Source organism: Aedes albopictus, chromosome 3, assembly GCF_035046485.1.
Source record: "Aedes albopictus strain Foshan chromosome 3, AalbF5, whole genome shotgun sequence".
Classification (NCBI taxonomy): Eukaryota; Metazoa; Arthropoda; class Insecta; order Diptera; family Culicidae; genus Aedes; species Aedes albopictus.
Window position 1 is genome coordinate 12,439,161 of NC_085138.1, and position 22,855 is coordinate 12,462,015.

The 22,855-nt window shown below is 38.2% G+C and overlaps 2 protein-coding genes and 1 long non-coding RNA gene across 6 annotated transcripts in view; 2 read left to right on the forward strand and 1 right to left on the reverse strand.

The window, feature by feature from the left end:
* LOC109423350 (guanine nucleotide-binding protein subunit beta-2) lies at positions 1 to 20,982 on the forward strand. Its single transcript, XM_019698348.3, has 6 exons — positions 1 to 298; positions 18,683 to 19,128; positions 19,188 to 19,389; positions 19,460 to 19,589; positions 20,560 to 20,646; positions 20,704 to 20,982. The coding sequence occupies exons 1-6, from the start codon at positions 227 to 229 to the stop codon at positions 20,808 to 20,810; spliced, it is 1,044 nt and encodes a 347-aa protein (XP_019553893.1). The 5' UTR covers positions 1 to 226; the 3' UTR covers positions 20,811 to 20,982.
* LOC134291260 (uncharacterized) lies at positions 13,548 to 15,200 on the forward strand. Its single transcript, XR_009999001.1, has 2 exons — positions 13,548 to 14,184; positions 14,253 to 15,200. It is a non-coding gene; the product is annotated as an uncharacterized LOC134291260 (long non-coding RNA).
* Positions 20,869 to 22,855, reverse strand: part of LOC109423435 (immunoglobulin domain-containing protein oig-4) — a 14,431-nt gene continuing 12,444 nt past the window's right edge. For 3 of the 4 annotated variants that reach the window (XM_019698442.3, XM_062861255.1, XM_029853449.2), the window contains exons 2-5: positions 22,063 to 22,174; positions 21,634 to 21,705; positions 21,276 to 21,425; positions 20,869 to 21,195 (exon numbers count right to left, since the gene is read on the reverse strand). In XM_019698442.3, the coding sequence (XP_019553987.1) occupies positions 21,037 to 21,195; positions 21,276 to 21,425; positions 21,634 to 21,705; positions 22,063 to 22,173 (492 nt within the window). In that variant the 5' untranslated portion in view covers position 22,174 and the 3' untranslated portion in view covers positions 20,869 to 21,036. Of the gene's footprint in view, positions 21,196 to 21,275; positions 21,426 to 21,633; positions 21,706 to 22,062; positions 22,269 to 22,855 lie in introns of those variants that run through there. The other variant, XM_029853451.2, reaches the window with a different exon arrangement.

The window sequence follows — 22,855 nt, forward strand, 5'->3', positions numbered from 1 at the left end:
TTGTCCATACGCTTACAGGGACCAGTTCGTACTCGTCGTAAGCCGTGGCCAGAAGCAACCGTTTTGCGCGATAGTTTTCACCGCAGTAGATGATAAGTGATTGGTAGTGATTGAACTGCCTCAAATTTACATATTCTCGAGTAACGGATAGCTGGATACCTACTGATAAGTGATTGCTCTAAAGTGTATTTGGTATTAGGTGAAGACATTTTTCTAGTGATTTACCATGGCTCCAAAGGATGATCCAGAGGTGGCAGCTCTGAAGAAGGAGATCAACGACTTAATAGCAAAGATGAAGGTAGATTGTTTGATAAGGCTGTTCACCCTGTTCTCTCTGTTTTTACTACCTATAAGAAAAAATCTTTTTCTAAGAAAAAAAAAATCATCTGTAATCGCGTGTTTTCCTAAAATAAACGTACAACATATAGCCATTGGCGTATCTAGGATTTTTTCCTAGGGGGTGCCTGGAGGGTGCCAGTTTCAGTGGCTTCCAGGTTGTTTTGCTTTTTTTTGCAAAAAGAAATACCGATCCACCTTCAATTTCTTAGTACAAAAATATCGCGGGACAAATAAGCCCAAAATTTTAAACGCGCTTTATTTTAAAGAACAGTTTTTTTTTGTTTTTGAAAAATCCAAACCGTTGTACTGACTTAACACTCATGTGAGGTTTGAGAACTTGATAACTTGATTACCTATAATACATGGAATTTGTATTTTCAGTTGGAACTTTACAATCATCACAACCCCTTTGTGGATTGAATATATTGATAAGGAATGCATGTTCAGAGCAATTATTAGAAATGTAAATCTCGGAAACTATCAAATATCCACAAATTTGCGTTTAACTTGTATTCATCGTGACACCCTCTTGTTTTATTGCATGATAACAACCCTTATAAAATAGTTTTCAAGAACAATTGTAAGAGTTTTTTTCCCTCCCATGTTGTGGAAATTAAGCCACTGCGTCCAATAAGCTGATCTTTTGTGTATCTTTTGTGTGAAATTGTAAAATCAGGATACATATTTGTATTTTTGGTTTGACCACAACATTGATAGCGAACTTCGATTTTTCTCTGTACACACTTAATTTGGAATACCGTGTTCGGTAAGTTTTTGACGAAATAGAACAGCTGTATACAGCTATACTGCATTGTTTACCTTTTGCACCAGGTTTTGACAGTTGATGTACTGAGCCTCAGTAAAATCGAAAACCGAAGCTACCGAAATAGTTCTGCTGTTCCATTTTCGTCAAAAAAGTACTGAACATGCAATTCAGGATTGAGTGTGCAGGATTCCGATTCTATGCTATAATATAATAAAGAAATTTGTGTTTTCGGCAAAACATTGTTTCGGTAATTCCTCAGGGAATATTCCCGGCAACTTATTTGGAAATTGTTTTGCATTTTTTTTGAATTAAGACTTCTTTATGAAATCTCTCAGTAATTCCTTTGAATTTGGTAAATTTCTTCGGCAATTTTTTTTTAGGAATTTATTTGGTAATACATATGTCTAGAATTTGATACTGAACACCTTTTACGCATCCTTTGAAAATTTCATCGGAAATTTCTTTTATAAATTTCTTTGGCAATTCCATTAGCAGTTTTTTTTACTTTATTAGCAAATCCTTTAAAATGTTTTCTCGGGAATTTCTTCGCCAATTTTATAGTAGTCTTTCAAGCGATGTTTCGTTAATGTCAACAATTCTATTGATAATTGCTTTTTAAAGTTCTCTAATTTCTCTTAAGGCAATTCCTTTGCGAATTCTTTTAGTGAAGCCTTCAGTGATTCATTCGACATTGACTCTGGGAACTTCCTCTCAATGTATTCGGCAAGTCATTCAACATTTTTTTCCGATTTTCGTTGATTTTTTGGACTTTCATTATCCATGCTAGGTATTTCTTTACCAATTCTTTTGTAAACTCCTTCGGAAGTTCTTTTATAAATCAGTTCTAAAATATAAATATAAATTTTTTAGACAATTTCTTATAGATTTCTTCAGTAATTATGTAAGGAATTCCTGCAGCAGATGATTTCGGAACACCTTGGGCATTTCCGATGTTACTTGCATTGAACATTTATTTGAGAATTTTATCAGCAAATCCTTTTGAAATTTTGGAAACTTCTAATATTACTTTAGGAACTTCTTCGGTAATTTCTTTGGTAATTGATTGGGCAATATTCTTAGAGATTTCCTTCGGGAATTTCTTTGAAAAAAATCTCTGGCGGTTCTTTAAAAATTCTGTCACTGCAATCACTTTTGGAATTCTTTCTAAATTTTCTTCAGAAATTCCTTTGATGATTTCGGAAAATTCTTCGAGAATTTCTTCGATTTTTTTTTGTGAATGTTTGTGTAATTTTTTATAGAATATATTTCGGCAATTTATTTCGAGATTGGATTTGGCCAATTTATTTAAAAAGACTTCCGGAATACCTCTGGTAATTCTTATATGATTTTTTTTGCTAACTACTTTGAAAGTTCTAAGGTTATTTTGATGGATTTTTTTTGTGGCAATTGCTTTGGGAATTTGTCAGGAAGGTTTTCGTGAATTTTATAGGATTTTTTTTGAGCAACTCCAGTCGAGAATTTCTGAATTTCCAGTTCAGCAATTTTCGGAAGCAATAGATGTAAATACAATTGAATCCTAAAGAATAACAAAAGTAATCACGATAAAATTGCCTGAGAAAGTTGCAAAATAACGGATTAAGAAATTGCCGAAATAAATTCAGAGGAATACCCATTGAAATTATAGAAAAAAAACAAAGAAATTGCTGATTAAAAACTAGCACAGAAATTTTCAAAAAAAAACCATGCCGAAGGAACTTTCAAAGAAATGGTCTAGCGAATACGGAGTCGTGGGTTCGAATCCCACCAGAACGCGTGTTTTTCACAAATTCATCTCTCAATTTGTTAAATAGCAACATTCGGTGCCTTCTAATCAATAAGTTTTTTCCGTTCATTCCTATAGGATTTCACTAGAGATTTGTCTAGTAATACCTCCTAGGATTTCTCTGGAAATTCCAACTATTCTTGAAATTCGCAAAGGAATTCCTACAGAGATTTCTGTTGGGATTCCTTCAGCTGGAATTCTTTGAAGAAGGCCAACAGCAGTTCTAGAAGTAATACCATGATTAGTTTCTAGAGTAATCCATGATTAAAAACTCAAGAGGAATTCTCAGATGAGTTTTAAGAAAAACCCCTGAAAAAATCAAAGGCATTTCTGGAAGTATCATAGGAAAACTTCCTAGAAGAATCCCAGCAAGAATGCCTGGAGAAATCCGTAAAGGGATTTTTGCAGGTACCACAGTGAGAATTCCTGGAGGCATGCCTGAAACATTAGAAGCAACAGAAATCGCTTTAGAATTCCAGGAGGAGTTCCTGGATGAAAGTCAAGAAGAGTTCCTGGAGGAATCCAATGAGAAATATTTGGAGAAATCTCCGGAAAAAACCCTTTAGGATTTCCAGGAATAAACACCGAAGGTATTTCTGCAAGGCTCATAGGAAGATTTCCTTGAATAATCCCAGTAAGTTTTTGAAGGAATCCCTGGAATAATTCATAGAAGAATCCTTAGAGAAATTCCGGGATGTATTATAGTAAGAATTTCTGGAGGAGTCCAAGGAGGAATTGCTGAAAGAATAACAGCAGAAATAGCTTGAGAAATCCAGCTGAAATTCCTGGAGGAAGGCCAAGAGGAGTTCATGAGAGAAAATCTATGAGAAAATTATGAGAGAACTTTTGGATAAAATATCTTGGATTAAAATTCCTGGAGGAATCACCGGAGAGCGTCTGAACAAATCGCAAAGAAAATCTCAGGAGGTATTCTTAGAAGGATTCTAAAATGGATCATTGTAGAAATCTCAGCAGAAATCCTAGGAAGAATTGCTGGAGTATTTATACAGAAATTTCTAGAGAAACCTCATCAGGAATGCCTGGGGGGAATCTAAAGAAAAATCCTTGGAATACCTAGAGAAGTCCCTGCAAGAACCGGTAGAGGTATTCTGCAAGAATATGTAAAGAAGGCCCTAAAGGAATCGCAGGAGGAATATATGAAGGATTCTCAGAAAGATTTCTCTGATATATTCCAGCCATTATGCTAGGATAAATTCATATAGGAATCTCTAGAATAATTTCTGGCCATATCATAGTTAAGAACTTCTGGAGGAATTGCTGGTTAAACCGCAGGAGGAGTTGTTTCAGATATTCTTGGAGGAAGGCCAAACGGAGTTTCTGAAGGAATTCCATGAGGAATTTCTGGAGAAATCTTTGGATAAAACTTCTTGAGGAATTCCTGAATGAGTCCTTAGAGAAATCCCTGGTAGAACAACCAAAAGAATTTCTGCAAGAATTCCAGGAAGATTCCCTGGTAAGATCCATGCAAAAACGCCAGAAGAAAGCTCTAGAAGAATCCGTAGCATAATTTCTGAAGTACCACGGTTAGAATTTCTGGAGCTGGAAGAACCGCAGAAATTGCTTGAGGAATCTCAGCTGAAATATTTGGAGGAATTCCAAGAATTCCGGGAGGTAATCATAGAAGTAATTTCTAGAGAAATCCTTGAACCAGGAATGTCGGGGGTATCCTAAGAGAAAATCCTCTAACAAATACCTGGAGGAATACCTACAGTTCTCCTTGAAATAATCGGTAAAATTATACTGGAGGAATCCCTAATGGAATCGCAGGAGGAATCACAGGAAAAATGCCAGAAGAAATCTTTAGAAGTATTTTTGAAAGAGTTTTAAAGGGAATTGCTTGAAAAGTTCCAGCTAGAATTCATGGAAGAAGGTCAATAGAAGCTCTTGGAGAAATCCCTTATGGTATTTCTAGAAGATAAATTCTTGAAGAAATCTCTGGAAGAATCACCGAAGGGATTTTTAGATAAATCACAGAGAGATTTTCCGGAAGAATTTCAAACTTCCCTAGTAGAATTCCTGGAGGTACCAGAGTGAGATTTTTTAAAGGAGTTATAAGAGAAATTGCTGGAAGAATCTCAGCTGGAGTTGCTTGAGGAATTATAGCCCCAATTTCTGGAGGAAGGCCAATATAACCTCCTGGAGGAATTCCATGAGAAATTTCTGAAAGAATCTCTGAAGGAATTCCTAGAAGAATTACCGGAGAAATTGCTGGATCAATCTCTGCAGACATTTCTTGTATGTACAACCCCATCAGGAAGCAGAATCCTAAGGGAAGTTTATTGAAGAAATATCGAAAGGATTCCATAAAGGAGGCATAGAGAAATCATTGAATAAATATAGAAGTCTGTACAATGCTCTTCAATATCCAAAACACCAGTTATATAAGTAATTATAGGTTTGCTTATGTTTTGTTTAAATGTGCCATCAATAAATATTGGAATTATTGTGTAAAGTTTTAAATTTTAGATGCTAGTCAAGGAAAAATTCTAGGGGGTGCCTAATTTGTTCTAGGGGGTGCCAGGCACCCCTGGAACCCCCCCCCCCCCTAGCTACGCCAATGCATATAGCGAGGAATCAGATCTTCAAAGACTGTACAGCGATTCGATACAGGTGTTGTGTTAAGTAATTCAATAACAACCAATCAGAAAATCACTGAAATTTCGTTTCCACGTCCGGGCTATAGTTTTGCATCATAATATGGGACCAAATAGGAATCGATAATGTTAATTGGAACGAAAATTTATCTTTCTTGTTATCTGACTTGACACCTTTTCGGATATTTTAAGTAGATATGATGGTTTAACTGGAAATGCTCATATTTTCATCTATTCAAAATAAAGGATTGAAGCGTTTCTTATGTTTGTATTTTTCGTCAGAAGTATTCACGACTAATAACAAAAAGAACGGAATCAATCGGTGCTACAATCGTTTGTATTCGAATAAAATGAATTTGGGAACGTAAAAATACGGACGGAACGATAACCCTATTGAATTACACCCAAGGATGACTCAAGCTTGTATGAAACAAAAAAAAACGGCTGCTGTACGATGAACTCAGAGGGTATTGGACAAAGTTTTTCATAGCAGGTCATACGGGGGTAAATCATGTTACTGATAGAACCTGTGTCACCCGAACATAAGACCTCAACAAGCATAGCTCAGCAAAGTTTTTTTTTCGTTTTAGGCTGGCTACTTCAACGACCTGTTTACTGCCCTTTCTCAGCATATTTTTCTCATTCTATCCCATATTGTTCATAAGTGTATGGTTTGTTAATTGGTTGTGTTGAAGTAGGTTTGTACAGTAGACGTTCGATAAGTGCAACATGTTTACGTTTCACTTACCGAATGAAATTCGATAACTGCAACAATTGACAGACGTCACATAACTGTCAGTTGTTGCAGAATGCAACCAATGTACATACAAAAAACATCGCATTGCAACAAAAGTGCATGCATTAAACATCGCATCGCTGTTGACATTTAATTTTGACGGATAGCGGTTCGATAACTGCAAAATTGTTGCACTTGGCGGACTTGCAGTTAAAAGCATTGCAGTTAAAGCGTTCGCACCGAGCGAACGTCTACTGTACTTCTGAAAGTGGAAATGTGATTGGACAAATCTAGATTGAGTTTAAATAAGGGCGAAAGTAACATGAGAGAGTTCTCTTCATCGACTCTCTCTTCTTCAAATTAAAGTGACAAGATGCTAGTATAGTTGCACTTTTAGGTCATAAATCGCTAGGTTGCGATGCAATCTAGCGTCTAAGTGTAAAAAAGTTCAATTGAATTTGCATCTTGTCACTTTAATTTGGAGAAGAGAGAGTCGATGAAGAGAACTCTCTCATGTTACTTTCGTCCTTATTTAAACTCAATCTAGAAATATATTTTTCCTTAGCAGTCCCGCCTTGTATACAAGTATATTACTAGTAGCCAAAATCACCACCTACTAGCTAGCTACCACCGATCGAGCTTCAGAAATACACCACCATATGCCCGACGAGCGGTCCATTCAGACAAGATCGGCGGAATAGGTGCCATTATAACAAACCCAAATGAAGGGGTAATGATGGCTCATGCTAGGCAGAGTCTAGAATTCCACTCGTTCACTTGATCCAATAGATGTTAATGTTAGATTGACTAGAAGTGATCAAAGGTCAAAAACCGAACAGGTTATAGAGAAGCTTTAAAAGTCTAATGTGAGTGAAAAGCGTGGATGAAGAGGAAAAGTGGAAGTGAATACCAGGTACCTGCCGTAAACCACCATTGCTCTAGTACCCTGGTATGAAATATGTATCTTTTCATTTACCCCACTGTTTTTATTAAAAAAAAAAACAATTTTCTAACACCAGCTCTACGAAGCCATGGGCCCTAATCTGGGTGTATTCCGGCAACGTTGTCGATCAAAGACCGATCAATCAATATGAGAAGCCTAGAACACATAGGAAGGTTCAGCTAAGAATTCCTAGAGCATCAGACGAACCAGCCAAGGGCTGAAAGTCTCTTAAGGGCATTTTTTTTATTATCGTACAAATTGGTACCAAGGTTCTCAGAAATCAATGAAATTTTTTTCACAGGTAGGATTCATATATATGTATGAACAAAAACAAAATTGCAAAAAATCAGGGTCGCCTAATTTTCCGGAAAACTCCAGTGGAAAACCAACATTTCATACAGACACCACCTACTTTGAAAAAGCATATCTCAAGAACGAAGCATCGTAGACACAATGTTTTTTTTGTGAAATCATAAGCAAATTTTCTCAGCAATTGAAAAAAAATACAAAATGAAAATTGTTTTCCACAAAATTTTCCACTGTTGATGAAAATCGGTTGGAAAAGTCGGAAAAACTATTTTCGTACTCCGGAAAAATTCTAAAAAATATATTTTTGGAAGAAAAATTACATAAGCTATATTCTGTGAAATTTTCAGGATGTCGTTTTTCTCCGTTCCTGAGTTATGACAAATTTTGTGTAAATTTTCCAGATATGCTAAATACATGAGCCGTTTTTTTTAAATCATAACTTAAGAACGAAGCATCGCATACACAATGTTTTTTTTTGTGAAATCGTAAGCAAATTTTCTCAGCAATCCAAAAAAATATAAAATGAAAATTGTTTTCCACAAAATTTTCCACTGTTGAGCAAAATCGGTTGGAAAAGTCGGAAAAACTATTTTTGAAGTCCGGAAAAATTTAAAAAAAAATTTTGGAAGGGAATTACATAAGCTATATTCTGTAAAATTTTCAAGATGTGGTTTTTCTCCGTTCCTGAGTTATGACCAATTTTGTGAAAATTGATAATCAAGACGGTGGAAAATCATCCAACATCTGGACCATTTCTACAAAACTGGTCATAACTCAGGAACGGAGAAAAACCACATCTTGAAAATTATATAGAAAATAGCTCATGTAATTCTCTTCCAAAAATTTTTTTTTAGAATTTTTCCGAACATTGAAAATGGGTTTTCCGACTTTTCCAACCGATTTTGCTCAACAGTGGAAAATTTTGTGGAAAACAATTTTCATTTTGTACCTTTTTTAGATTGCTGAGTAAATTTGCTTACGATTTCACAAAAAAAACATTGTGTCTACGATGCTTCGATCTTAAGTTATGATTTAAAACAAACGGCTCATGTAGCACATCTGGAAAATTGGTCACAAAATTGGTCATAACTCAGGAACGGAGAAAAACGACATCCTGAAAATTTCACCGAATATAGCTTCCCGAGCAGAGTCTGACAACAAAATGATAGCAAATCGAAAACTCGATTTGTATTCAACAGCAAATTGATATCACATTTTGATATCAGTTGGTCTTGACTAAATTTGATTTCAAACTTAGATTTCGTTTTGCTGTCACTTCAAACTGTTTGAAAAAATAAGTTTTTAAGTTATTTCATTACTTCTAGGCAATCTTTTACATATTTAACGATTTTTCCATTTTTTCGTACTGATAGCAAAAATAGTTATCAATTTGCTATCACTGATAGCAGGAATTGTTTTCAACTTGCTGTTACGGGAACATTTTTCTGCTCTCATTTTTAATGTTTTAACCGTTAAAACGACCAAAACGACAACAACCTGAGTTATCATAATTTGCAATATCACAACATCAAAATTTGTTTTCAATTTGCTGTCAGACTTTGCTCGGGTTATGTAATTCCCTTCCAAAAATATATTTTTTTAGAATTTTCCCGGAGTACGAAAATAGTTTTTCCGACTTTTCCAACCGATTTTCCTCAACAGTGGAAAATTTTGTGGAAAACAATTTTCATTTTGTATTTTTTTTTTAATTGTTGAGAAAATTTGCTTATGATTTCACAAAAAAATATTGTGTCTACGATGCTTCGTTCTTGAGATACAGGGGATACTCAAAATAACTGGGACAGGTAAAATTTTCACTTTTCAAAAAATGTTCAACTCGGTGTAACTTTTCGAAAAGGGCATCAAATATTCTCAAATTTTTACTGTTAGTTCATCAACTAGTTGTGTATCAGTGGACAAAATTTGGAAAAGATCGGGCAATTCTACACAAAGTTATAAAGATTCTAGAAAAAGGTATAATTATCCGATAGCCAACTTTGAGCTGTTATATCTCCGGATTCAATGAACCGAATGCAATGAAATTTTGATCATTTATGACTTATATAATGAACTTTGAAAAACAGTTGACTTGATTTGAAATTATTAATAAGAAAAAAAGTTATAGCGATTTCATTTATTCTATGATTTTTTAGTAAATTTATCTATTTTTCATGTGCATCCCATTACTTTTTCAATTTAATGCCGGCTATTTGGTAGCTTTCCTTTGAAACATAAATATATTCAAGTCAATTAGAGGGAATTTAAATGAACTATAATTACTATCTCGAATTTTGAAACGGTGATGAAGTTTTGGATAAATTAGTATTATATCAGAAAAATAATCAATTCGTTATAATTTTCTTTTGTGTAAAGAATTTTAAGTTATGTCAAAAGTTTTTGATAGCTCATTATATAAGTCTTAAATGATCAAAAATTCATTGCATTCGGTTCATTGAATCCGGAGATATAACAGCTCAAAGTTGGCTATCGGATAATTATACCTTTTTCTAGAATCTTTATAACTTTGTGTAGAATGGCCCGATCTTCTCCAAATTTTGTCCACTGATACACAACTAGTTGATGAAATAACAGTAAAAATTTGAGAATATTTGATGCCCTTTTCGAAAAGTTACACCGAGTTGAACATTTTTTGAAAAGTGAAAATTTTACCTGTCCCAGTTATTTTGAGTATCCCCTGTATGATTTTTTAAAGTAGGTGGTGTCTGTGGAAAATGTTGGTTTTTCACTGGAATTTTCCGGAAAATTAGGCGACCCTGATTTTTTGCAATTTTGTTTTTGTTCATATATATATATATGAACCCTACCTGTGAAACAAATTTCATTGAATTCTGAAAACCTTGGTACCAATTTGTACGATAATAAAAAAATGTCCTTAAATAAAGACAAAATCCTAGAGCATCGTTTCCCAAAGTTGGTTCTCGCGACCCCCCAGTCTTGCGTCTACCCGCTTCTCATAGAACATTCGAAGCGTGCCTGCAGCAGTTGGGGATCGCGAAACTATGTTTAAGAAACTATGCCCTACTAGAGCCGTCGTGGGAGGACAAAGTGGATGAAGGTGGCCGAAGCCTTCGAGAACCACCGGAGAACATCGACGGCCATTAACAAGCCTGAGGATGGCGTAGTCAGGTGATTGATGAGGAGTAGTATAGTATTAGGATATGTTCACGGATTTTTAGGAACCGAGGTTGGCCAGACTGATCCCTTTACATAACACATCGATAGGAAGGTTCTTGTACCACATGTTTGCTAAAATTGTAGAGATACGAATATATCAGTTTTTCGGGTGCCCGGGTACGTTGCCGTATCTTCTATATGATTGTCGCAGCGCTAAATCGAATTTAATTTTTGTTGACAGTCAGCTCTCTGTAGGGAGGCTGATCAGAACAACAAAGCCGATGAAGCACTCAGCGAGGTGTAATGGCTCCCAACGAGCAGTCTCTAGAGATGCTGAAAGGGATCATCGCGGGGCTGTTCCCGTGTCATGATCCGTGTCGTTGGCCTCCTGTCCTGAAATCGCTGGCGACTGAGTGGAGGGACTAGGAACTTGCAGGAATTGAAAATCCTTTTGCGTAGATAAGACCCCTGGTCAAGACGAAGCTTCTAACCTGGACTAAAAAGTAGCCATTAGACTGGGTCAACGTTGTCTAGTAGCAATATCAGAGGCTCCCGGAATGTTAAGTTTTGCTGCAGAAATGTTCCCAGAGAATAGGAGCGTGATCCTGTTGCGAAAGACGAGAAAACTCACCTGTCGAAATATATACCAATATGCATTGTCGATATGGCGGGGAAGGTGCTCGACAGAACCATCCTCGATAGACACTTTGGTAAACAAAACCAGACTGTAGATGGTCTTTCGAATAAAAGAGCGCCCATAAATGATGTAGCAACTTTTGTAACTATTTAAACGCAACACGACGAAATTGAATGTAATAACATTATATTCTAATAGTATAGTTTAACCCTTCTCGCTGTTGTATTTTGTACAATACGTAGAAAACAGCTCACCTGTTCTATATATTAGCATGGTGCTTGTAACGGCGGCCAATTTCTAGAAGATTAAAGATTTTTCATTACTCGTCACTCGTGCCATATTTCTTCTAAAGCTCATATTTTTTTCTTGCTAGTATCTACAAATTAATGGATTCTTTACGATTAATAAATCCATAATGTCTTCCATGACTAATTGTTGAGTTCTTTCAGTAATTAATCATTCATTTTGTCTATGCTTATTAGCAATCTTGGAATGTCCTGGATATGTATTCTTTTAAGCATAAACCTTCAGTGGTATTATTCCGTGTGCATACTTGCTGGAATAGCCCCCAAAGATATTTTTATATACTAATATACTGCTTATTGTGGATTTACCGGCTACTTGTATTCTACCGGATACCGGATACTTAAGTATCCGTTACAAAGTAGCCGTTTTCATATGAAAATCAACTTGTTTGTCAAAAAATGAATGTCGCTGAGTAGCTAGTGACAACGAGGAATAGCGCATACAATAAAAATGTTTAAAATCATTTTTAAGTTACTCTTTTTTTAAAACGGCTACTTTGGAGGCCATACTGAAGCGACCGGTAGAATACAAGTAGCCGGTAAATCCACAATATATTCTCCTCAGATAATTATCCTAAAGTAATGTTAATTGACGTATTCCCGGAACAATCCTTGGACGGGCTTGGTGGTCTAGTGGCGGTGACTCCCGGATCTCCCATCCTTTCCGTCTAACAAATACCCCAGTCCGTGCTGGTTGTGGGGATGCAGAGGTGATCTCGGTCTTTAGTAGCAACAACCAACACACTCTAACATTCCTTTCCCTTCCCAACTGACTATAAGGACGTGGCCGGTGCCGTTATTGATCAAAAATGTATGAGCGGCTTAAATTGTACTTTGGCGCCGTCCACAAATTACGTAACGCTCTAGGGGGAGGGGGGGAGTACCCAGTCAACCAGTGATCGTATAGGATGTTGCATAAGATGTTAAAGTGGAGGCGATATAAGTACATTTTACATGCGCCTAAATGGAGACATGCACGCATATGGCCTCCACTTTATCATCTTATGCAACATCTTATACGATTACTGGTTGTCTGGGTATGGCCGAGCGTTACGCTCCATACATAAAATTTAGGAATTTCATACAAAAAAGCGTTACGGAGGGGTGAGGGGGGGGGTCTGAAAATGTTGATTTTAGCGTTACGTAATAAATGGATGCTGCCTTTGAGAAGAAGTGGAGTGTCCCAGCCCTTATTCATTTGGATTTCAGTGCAATTGGTACCAGCTCAGATCAATCACGGAGGAGCAACCATTGACATGTATAGTCAGATTTGATCGATTGATCGTGATCGTTGATCGTATTCCCGGAACAATCCTTGAAATAATTCTTGAAGGTCATCTCGTAAAAACCTTGAAACTATCTTTGGGGGAAAACTTCAAGGTGTCCCTGTAAGAAATCCTGGAAAGAATCCCATTTTTAAACAATTTCCTGGAAATATTTCCGGAGAACTCTCAAATAATGGAATCCTTGGAAAAATTCTTGAAATCACTTGAAGGAATTCCAGGACGAATTGTCGGAATATATTTAAGTAGAAATGTATAAGTGAATTTAAGTAGGAAATCCTAGAGGAATTCCTGGTGCACTCAAAAAAGTCCAGGAGAAATCCCTGAAAGAATTTTTGAAAGAGTTTTCCCTGGATGAATTCTTGGAGAAATGTCTGAAAATCTCTGGAGACATTATTGTAAGAATTTCTGATAGAATCCCTGAGTAAACTCCGAAAGAAACTGCTGGAGGGATTCCCGAAAGAATTCCTGGAAATTTTTTATGCAACTTCTTGGAGAAAATCTTAGAAAAATTTTTGTCGATACAATTATCAGTAGGAGATCGCTGATTATTTAAATACTGGAAGGAATCCTAAGATAAGTCCTTAAACAATTGTTGGAAGAAAGCCTTGAGGCACTTCAGAAGATTTTTTAAGGAATCCCTTAGAAGAATTCCTGAAAGACATTCTAAATAAACAACTTCAACACATCCCAGAAAAAAAACTTCTAGAGAAATCTCTGGAGGAGTTCCTGAAGCAATTGTAGCCTTTGCTCCATCTCCATAAATATGCCAGATATAATTCCATTAACAGATTCAATATCCATATAAAAATGACCTTTAATCACTGCATCAATGCCCACTATAGATCAATTACGTTGCGCCGAACGGTTAGGCAACATGCTCACTATAAAAAGCTTTTCCAAGAACTTTAATCGGCCTTCAATCGGCCGCGATTGAAATATCCGAAGGTCAAGTACGTTTGGAATTTCCGGAGAAAGTCTGGAAAGAAAAGGCGCGACCGAACCCAAAACTGAGCGAGCCTTCAACATAGGCCGTTACACTACCGAACTATTTCGAAGAAGTTCGTGGGAAATGTCGAACTTCTGTTGAGTTCGATCGATGGAACCTTCCCTAATCTGAGGATCACGGTTTCATGTTACTTTCGCTCGATCCGCAGATTAGTGTAGAAGTGTCGTGGTTCGTTCGTTGAAGAAATCGTGAATTGTAAGTTACCGTAACGGAGTGATATTTCTATAGTTTAATTTGTTCTTTGTTCCTTTTGTTAGTCTATTGTTCAAGCTAGGAAAGTAGTGCGTTAAGGGTTTGTGCGTTTTCCTACAATAGGACTTACAGGTAATGTGCTCTTTGTCATTGTGCTCGTTTCAAGAAAACCCGTGCCTGTGCTAACTGTACGTGAATAGCCCGCCGGCTACATTCTTCCACAGCGACGCTTCTCTGCCGATCGACTCGGAACTTCCGGCGAACGAATACCGCCGAAGAAGCGGCACGTCTACACGCCGCTTAGCGAGCATCTGTGGTCGTCAATTGCCACTTGCCAGGCCCGTCTTGAAGGTCGTTCAAGGTTGCGCAACAAAAACCCCCACGTGACCCCCCCCCCCCCTACACGTGGTCCAGGGGTCGCTTGACCGTCCCCATCGACGCGACACACCAGGAGCGCAGAATCAGCAACAGATAAACGACAACTCCGTAGCTGCTCGGTGAGTCTGTTCTTTTTTGCACCGTATTTTTTGTGGAGTGGGGCGTCCGGTGAGGACGCCTCGGAGAAGTTTTTTGCCGACCATAAGGTCGAGAATAATTTGGACGTCTAGTCTGACACAGCGTCCGCAAATGGAAGGTTGGGTGATTGCTTGAAGCCGGAAAGCACGCGCACGTATTTTATGACCGGCCCCTCCAACCTATTGTTTGAGTCACCCGGCTTGATGCAGCCGTGGCTAGCTTGTCGTACCGCATCAATGGAACGCGTACACGAATAGAGCACATGCATGCATAACACGATATCGATAGACAGCTAGGAAAAATAGAAAACGCACTAGTAGAGTAGGACTGAACAGGAACACATGTATATACAACAATAATACACCTAGGTTAGCTAATCATGATGTTAGAATAAATAATGTTGATTATGTTCTGAATAAATGGGTTTTGTTGATTGTTAGTCAAATTGTATGTAATTAATGCTTCAGTTCTACGAAAGTCAATTTAAGTTATGGTGATATTGTTCCGTTGCTCCGCGCTTTAGTGTAATGTTGTTTGCGTGGCGCAATTTGACTGTAGTCTTGCGTATACTCTTCTACGCTGGTAGCGCCTCTAGCGGGAAGTAGTGAAACTGCCAGTGATGAGAAATAGCATGCGATACTAATGTCGCACTGTTTTTTAGGTATGGGTGACATCTTACCGCGTTCTTTGGAGGAATGGTTTTGGGGCTGTTCATAAACCACGTAGACCAAATTTTTGCCAACTCAGAACCCCCCCCCCCTCGTAGACTTTAGTCCTTACAAAAATTTTGAAATTTGTATGGAGCGTAGACTTTTGCCAGAACCCCCCCAAAAAGTCTACGTGGTTTATGAACGGCCCCTTTGTAGTGTATCGGACTATGTTGTTGCGTAGGGTAATCACCCCAGTTCAGGTGTAGGAAGTAGATGCGCTGGCTCGATCCTACTTTCTTCGGGAATTTCAAATGGACTCGCCCTGAAGAGTCTCAACCGGGCAAATTTAGAACTTGTCGTGCGGTCTCCTTACGGAGTGGCGCTTAAGCCGCATGATTTACTCCCGGATCGGCCAGTGCCGGCTACACAATCTACGAATAACTTCTTGGAGAAGAAAATAATTATCTCGAGATATATTCCTGAAAGAATCGAAGGACGAATTACTGAAGAAATTTATTTGCAGGAACTGCAGAGAATATTCTTGAAGGAACTCGTGGATGAATTCTTGGACAAATCCGTGGACGAACTTCTAAAGGATTTCCTGGAGAAAATTGTGAAAGAATTCCTGGATGACTTCTTGGAGAATTTCATGGCTCTTGAATGCATTCTTTTTGAATGATCTTCTTGTTCTTCTTTATGGCTCTACGTCCCAGCTGGGACGTGGCCTGTCTCTCTTGAACTTAGTGTTCTTTGAGCACTTCCACACTTATTAATAGAAGAACTTTCTTTGTCTACCATTGCATGAATTTGTATGTTGTGCGGCAAGTACAATGATACTTTATGCGCAGGGAGTCGATAAAATTTTCCGACCGGAACAGGAATTGAACCCGCCGTGTCCGGATTGGCGATCCATAGCCTTAACCAATAGGCTAACTGGAGACCCTTGAATGATCTTAAAGACTTCCAATACAAATCGCAGGAGAATTTTCCCAAGAAATCCTTGAAATAATTTAAAAAAAAAGTATTCAGGTAATTCTGGAGGCATCTCTGGAGAAATTCTTGGGTGATGATGGAAGGATTTCCAAATACCTAAATATTTTTTTAATGGATCCCGAAAGGTATTTCTGAAGGAATCACTAGAGGGACTCCTATAAGAAATTTATAAGGAAATCACTTGAGGAATTCCTGAAGGAATTCCTACAGAAATGCCTGGCTGAAATCTTGGAGAAATTTTGTAGGAATTACTGTAGACATTTCTGGAAGAATCTCTGGAAGAATAATTGGAGCAATGGAGAAATTCTGGAGGGAATCCCTGGCAGAATCCCTGACACAATTGTTAGAAGAATTCACGGCGGAATTCCTGAAGGAATGCCTGGAGAAATTACCTGAAGAATGCCTGAAGGGTAGGGTGGCCCACACTTATATGAAAAACAAAAATTTCGAAAAATACCAAGTCTTACCTCCTAAATCAGTTGAGTTAGACTCCCAGAAGCTACGTTCAAAATTTGAGCAAAATCGGTTGAGCCTAAGGGGGAGCTCAAAACGCTTGAAGTTTGTATGGGAAAACTTGGCCAAATGTATGCAGAAATTTTAAGTTTTCGAATTTTGCCGCTAGGTGGCGTGGTAAGCGTTCAATAATCAAACCCTTTGGTATTATTGTAGGTGACTATATGCCAGAGAACTTTGTCAAAGACCGCGAATTGATCCGACGGCTGTGAAAAAAGTTATACCCTAGGCAAAGTGAGGCAAAGTATTGAGATTTCATTATTGATATTATTCCTTTACATGTATTGGAAAAATAAAAATAAAGTTTATCCTCACTTTTCCTAGGGTATAACTTTTTTCACAGACGTTGGATCAACTTGCGGTCTTCGACAAAGTTGTTTGGCATATAGTCACCTACAATAATACCAAAGGGTTTGAATATTGAACGCTTACAGCGCCACCTAGCGGCAAAATACGAAAACTTAAAATTTCTGCATACATTTGGCCAAGTTTTCCCATACAAACTTCAAGCGTTTTGAGCGCCCCCTTAAGCTCAACCGATTTTGCTCAAATTTTGAACGTAGCTTCTGGGAGTCCAAAACAACTGATTGAGGAGGTAAGACTTAGCATTTTTCGAAATTTTTGTTTTTCATATAAGTGTGGGCCATCTTACTGAAGGGACTTCTGGAGTAATGCCTGGTTTATTTCCTGGAAGAACTCCTAGATAAATATCTAGAGCCACTGTTGGAGACATCGCTAAAGGAATCTCTAGAGGAATTCTTGGAGGAATATATGGAGGAGAAATTTTTGGATGAATTTCTGGAAGAATTCATGTAGGAATATCTGAAAAAAATCCTGGAGGAATTCCGGGACAAATTCCAGGGGGGAATGCCTGAAAAAATGCCTGGGGGAATCCCAGGAGAAATATCTAAACATATCCCTGAAGCAATTCCTAGAGGAACCCCTGGAGGAACTCCTGGAGAAATTCCTGGAGGAATCCCCCAGAGGAACTCTGGGAGGAATCCCTGGAGGAATTTATAAGGAAATTGTAAATCCTGCAGGAAATCTTGGAAGAATTCTGGGAGGGATTCCCGGCGAAATTCCTGACGGAATGCCTAAAGAATTATCAGGACAAATCCCTGGAGCAATTCCTGGCGGAATCTCTGCAGGAATTTCTGGAATAAGCAATGGAAGAATCCCTGGAAGGAACTCGTAAAGAAATGAGAATAAATGGAGTATCTCAGCCACTTGTCCAGTTGGATCTTAGTGTCATTCATATCAGTTCAGATCAATCACTGAGAAGCAACCATTGACATGTGCAGTCAATCTAAGCTAAGCTATATTTTTTACAAGCATAGGATTGCTTCGAGTTTTTCAGGACACTTGCATAGTTTCGGATAAAGTTTGGGCCTGTTTCCCCATTCAAATTTCAGTTCCAATGCGCGAAAAAGTGTGGACGCAACTGATGACACTCAGTTGCAATATCATTGTGTTCATTGCAGAAATAAATTCTCTTGCCTTGTTGAGAATGAAACCCAGGATTCCCAAATTCAAAGATAAGCGAACTTGGCCTCCAAACTATAGATCAGCTTTGAAGCAAAGATCGCCTATACGTAAACTGAGTCTTGGCATTTGTACTTTCCAGCACATGTTCCCAAACAAGTTGTGATATAAAAGGTGTAATAAGTCAATATTGTGTTGAATATTTTTAAAATGAGCTCAAAAGCACAAATAACATTGATTTCACGCTTAAGCTTCAATTTGTATATTTATATAACGGACGCCCCACTCTTATTCGCATGCGATCCCTAATACTATATTGGTCACGTGCATCCAAAAACACATGGGAGGATTCCACAAACTATTCCACTCCTTACTCAACGTTAGCTAAACTAACTAGACTAATTCGATAGCGACAAAACCACACCACTCAATCCAATTATAGTAATTTCTGCTTCACCTTCTCCACTATCCCTCAGGAAGAGCAAAAGAAAGCGGCCGACTGTACACTGCAGGACAAATGCGGCGACATGGGCGATGCACCGAAGGTACGAATCAGCACGAAAAAGTTCCTCAAGGGACACATCAACAAGGTCAACTCGGTACACTACGCGGGCGATTCGCGACACTGCGTCACCGGATCACTGGACGGCAAGCTCATCATCTGGGACACGTGGACCGGCAACAAGGTTCAGGTCATTCCCCTGCGCTCGGCATGGGTCATGAGTGTGGCCTACGCCGACTCGGGGAATTTCGTCGCCTGCGGAGGCATGGACAATATGTGCACCGTCTACGATCTGAACAACCGCGATGCCCAGGGTAATGCCAAAATTGTTCGAGAATTGATGGGATACGAGGGTTTCTTGAGCTCGTGTCGTTTCCTGGACGATACACACGTACTGACCGGATCTGGCGATATGAAGATGTTAGTAGCGTTGCGTTACGTATTGATGGAGGGTCATGAATAATGGTAGATTCTTGTAGTTGCGTTTGGGACCTGCAAGTGGGAAAGAAAACCTCCGAGTTTGATGCCCATGCTGGTGATGTGGTATCGATTTCCCTTAGTCCGGACAAGAATACGTATGTGACGGGCTCGGTCGACAGGACCTGCAAGCTGTGGGATGTACGGGAATCGACTCCGAAGCAGACGTTCTTCGGTCACGAAGCGGATGTGAACAGTGTTTCGGTAATGGCAAACATATGATATTCAAGGATGCGGACCGTTTTATGACTTCCAATACTACGTTTGATTTCAGTACCATCCAAGTGGATTCGGATTTGCTACTGGATCTGAAGACAAGACGGCTCGATTGTTCGATTTCCGATCTGATCAGCAAATTGGACATTACGAACCGCCGAATAAGAACAGTGGATTCACATCTTGTGGTGAGCTTTTGATAACTGACTTCAATGAAATATGAACACGTTCAACTCTGAGGTAATTCCCCAGATAGGTATGGTTGGAGTTGGATTGATCTCCTGTGATACTCATTGTAAAATTGATCATTTAGCCTCAATATAGTTTGAGCTTTACTACATCATACAAAGATAACACAAGTTTACAAAATAAAATGAAAGTCGTGAACTTCTGTCAACGACCAAAATTTTTGAAGCACAATTTAGTGCTGATTTCGAAACCGACCTTCAAAATTTTTTAAGTAGAACAGTTTTTGAGTTTTAGCACAATATCGAGTTTTGCAACTTATCAAAATATGTAATTTACTAAAATTCAAATATATTGCGTTTTGTTCAACCAATTTTAAATCTTTTTTCATAAATTAAAAGCTGAATACAATACCATTCGATCATCTGAATACAGGTTTTGCGTCAGATTGATGAAATTGAAGATATTGGCGAATTTTAGGGACGATCTTCTTAAATTTTAGCAAAATTCTCAAATTTTTTTGAAGAAATGTATTTTTTTCAATAAGAAAAAACCAACTTAAAAATTCTTTTTCGACGTTTATTTGACATATCATATGTAGGCGAGTGACAGTAAAAAATTCAGCTCAATCGGAGCATTGATTACGGAGAATGAGATGTTTGAATTGAGCGACTTTGCTTAAAAATAGAACAAAAATCGATTTCAAATCATCAACCTTGTATGGAAAGTCGAAAAAATTTCCGCTCTACTGTAATTTTTTTCTTTCGCGTTTATGAACTCAGGGCATGATTCTACACCAAAAATTATCATCAGCTTACCGAGTTCAAAAATGCTGTAAACTAGTGTAATCTGAGGTTCATAGCGACAGATTTCAAAATTTATTCATAGCGCAAATAGTGTTGAGCGGTGTTGATATTTTCAACAACAACAAGGTAGAAACCCATTCAAAAATCTAAAACTTTTCTTATAAAGCATTATCACTCAGCGGAAGATACATACTATGCGGATCGGATGACAACAACGTTCACATTTGGGACACCATGAAAGGAGTGCATAACGGTAAACTAATAGTAGATAATTAGACATTATCATAAATTAAGCATTCCAACCTTTTAGGAACACTAAGCGGTCACGAGAATCGTGTCACGTCGATCTGCATGGCTCCGAACGGAATGGCCCTGGCGTCCTGCAGCTGGGATCAACACGTTCGCATCTGGGTGTAAACGTTTGGTAGATCGAAAATTTGAGGGCAATCGGATCGAAATCTACAAACAAGAAGCATTGTTTGCTATTGATATCTATTTTGGTGGATTCATCAAGCTCTTTTCTTAAACTTTAAAACATTCTTTGGCAACACGGAAGCAATACGAATCAATACATCATCTAAATCTTAAACTTAAACTTAGAATTACTGTTATCACTAAAACACAGTCCATCTAGTGAGGAGCATCAATCGAATGCAATCGAGAAATCGGTCTTAAAACTCCTTCGGTCGATCGAGTACATATTGTCCGCCGTGCACTCGTACACTCCGGCATCCATCTGTGTTGCTGGATCTATCTCGATCTTGGATTTCACCTTATCCTTGCCGATGTACCACTCATGTACCTAAGTGCCCAATTGAGAGCTTCCATTATTATCATCATCATTCAATTACATACAACAGTTGTGGTGTCGCTGATACGTACATGCAAGTAGAGATGGCTAAAGATTTCCACGCCATCTTTGAACCACGTGATTGTCGGCCGAGGGGTGCCACGAGCTACGCACAGAAACGCTATTTTGTGTCCCAGCACGTATTCATAATCGAAGTGCGAGGCCAATGTGATTTTTGCACCCTACAATGGACAAGAGTGGGTCAAATTGTCACCCAGGGGTAATAGCTCTGTCAACTCTTCACATCCATGAGCCAGCAATATGCAGGGAGGTTCGGGGCATAACCATGGGTGCTCACTCAGGAATGAAAGTAAGTAAGTATTCTTCGCGAAATACTGCGCCTATTAATGTTGTGAAGAGTTGACTGAGCTATACGAAATTTCAACGCACGTTGTTATTGTTATAGTACTGATCGGACTCCGGATCTCGGTACTTTCCTGTAATTGGTAAACCGATTTGCATCTGAAAATAAACGTAAAATCAAAACATAAGAAACATATCACAGCAACATAAACCGGTATGATCCCGAACACCTCATGTGCTAACTCGCATTCAAAGGAACACTACTTAACCCAGCTGTCCGGTGGGTGCGCAGAAGAGAGAAGATTGCCCTCTACACCGAGGTTACCGGCGACCAATTTTCCACTTAGAACGTCATCTATCTGCTATATTGTGTACCACTTTCAACGCTTGCGGTAAACGGATTTATATAATGCGGCGGCAATCGTCTCCGATCAGTGAGCACCTCAATGTAGGACAAAAACGCATAAACTTTTGGTTGTCCGGCGGCGCTAGCACAATCGTTCTGAATGGACTTACCCTTGATTTGGTGCGTCCTCGGGCACGTCCACGCCGGGCATTCGCGTCATCAACCAGCATGAGCAGGATCACCAGACACAACACCATCCATGCTTTCGGAGCCACTTTCATTCTGTCGATAATGGTTAAATTTCACACGGTTGTATTCAGATAGTTCAACTTGATATAGATATTCGTCAGCCACACAAATATGAAGGCGCCATTAGTGCTATAGCCAGTTCAATAGATTTTCTCAAACATGCTCTACTGCTTTATCATTATCAATAAAGAAAAAAAAAACCAATGATTTTATTAAAGAGTCTGCATAAGATAGTTTTTGTAATATTCCTTCGGTGATACTTAAAACGATCATTTCTCTGGATATTTTGAACTTTAACCGTCAGATTTATATAACAAAAGACACATTCCACGCACTTCTACGCCAAGGGTGTGAAATTTCAAAGTGATTGTTTTGCCTCAAGCTTTCCAGCATATGAAAAAGGGTAGATTCAATCTTAGGAATACCATTTGTTTTACTTAAAATTTGACTGGTAACGTATTTAAATAGCTAGGTGAAGTAATAGCATTTTATGTAATAAAAATGAAATTTTTCATTGAAAATTTTCAAGTATGCCTGCTTGCATGTTGAAGTTCGAAAACATTACACCTATTTTTTTGTCAATGTAGTATAATAATGTATATTTTATACACCATAAGAAAATTTTTCATAAAAATAGGTTTTGATATGTTTTAAGCACTTTTTGCAATAGCCGCAATTTAATGGTGTCCCGTTACGAAAATAGCAAATTTGTTG

Bases quoted from the DNA above. Each gene is read 5' to 3' on its own strand.
- LOC109423350 (XM_019698348.3), top strand. From the start codon at position 227: ATGGCTCCAAAGGATGATCCAGAGGTGGCAGCTCTGAAGAAGGAGATC. The intron at 19,129-19,187 runs GTTAGTAGCGTT...AGATTCTTGTAG, and splicing joins GGATCTGGCGATATGAAGAT to TTGCGTTTGGGACCTGCAAG. The intron at 19,390-19,459 runs GTAATGGCAAAC...GTTTGATTTCAG, and splicing joins CGGATGTGAACAGTGTTTCG to TACCATCCAAGTGGATTCGG.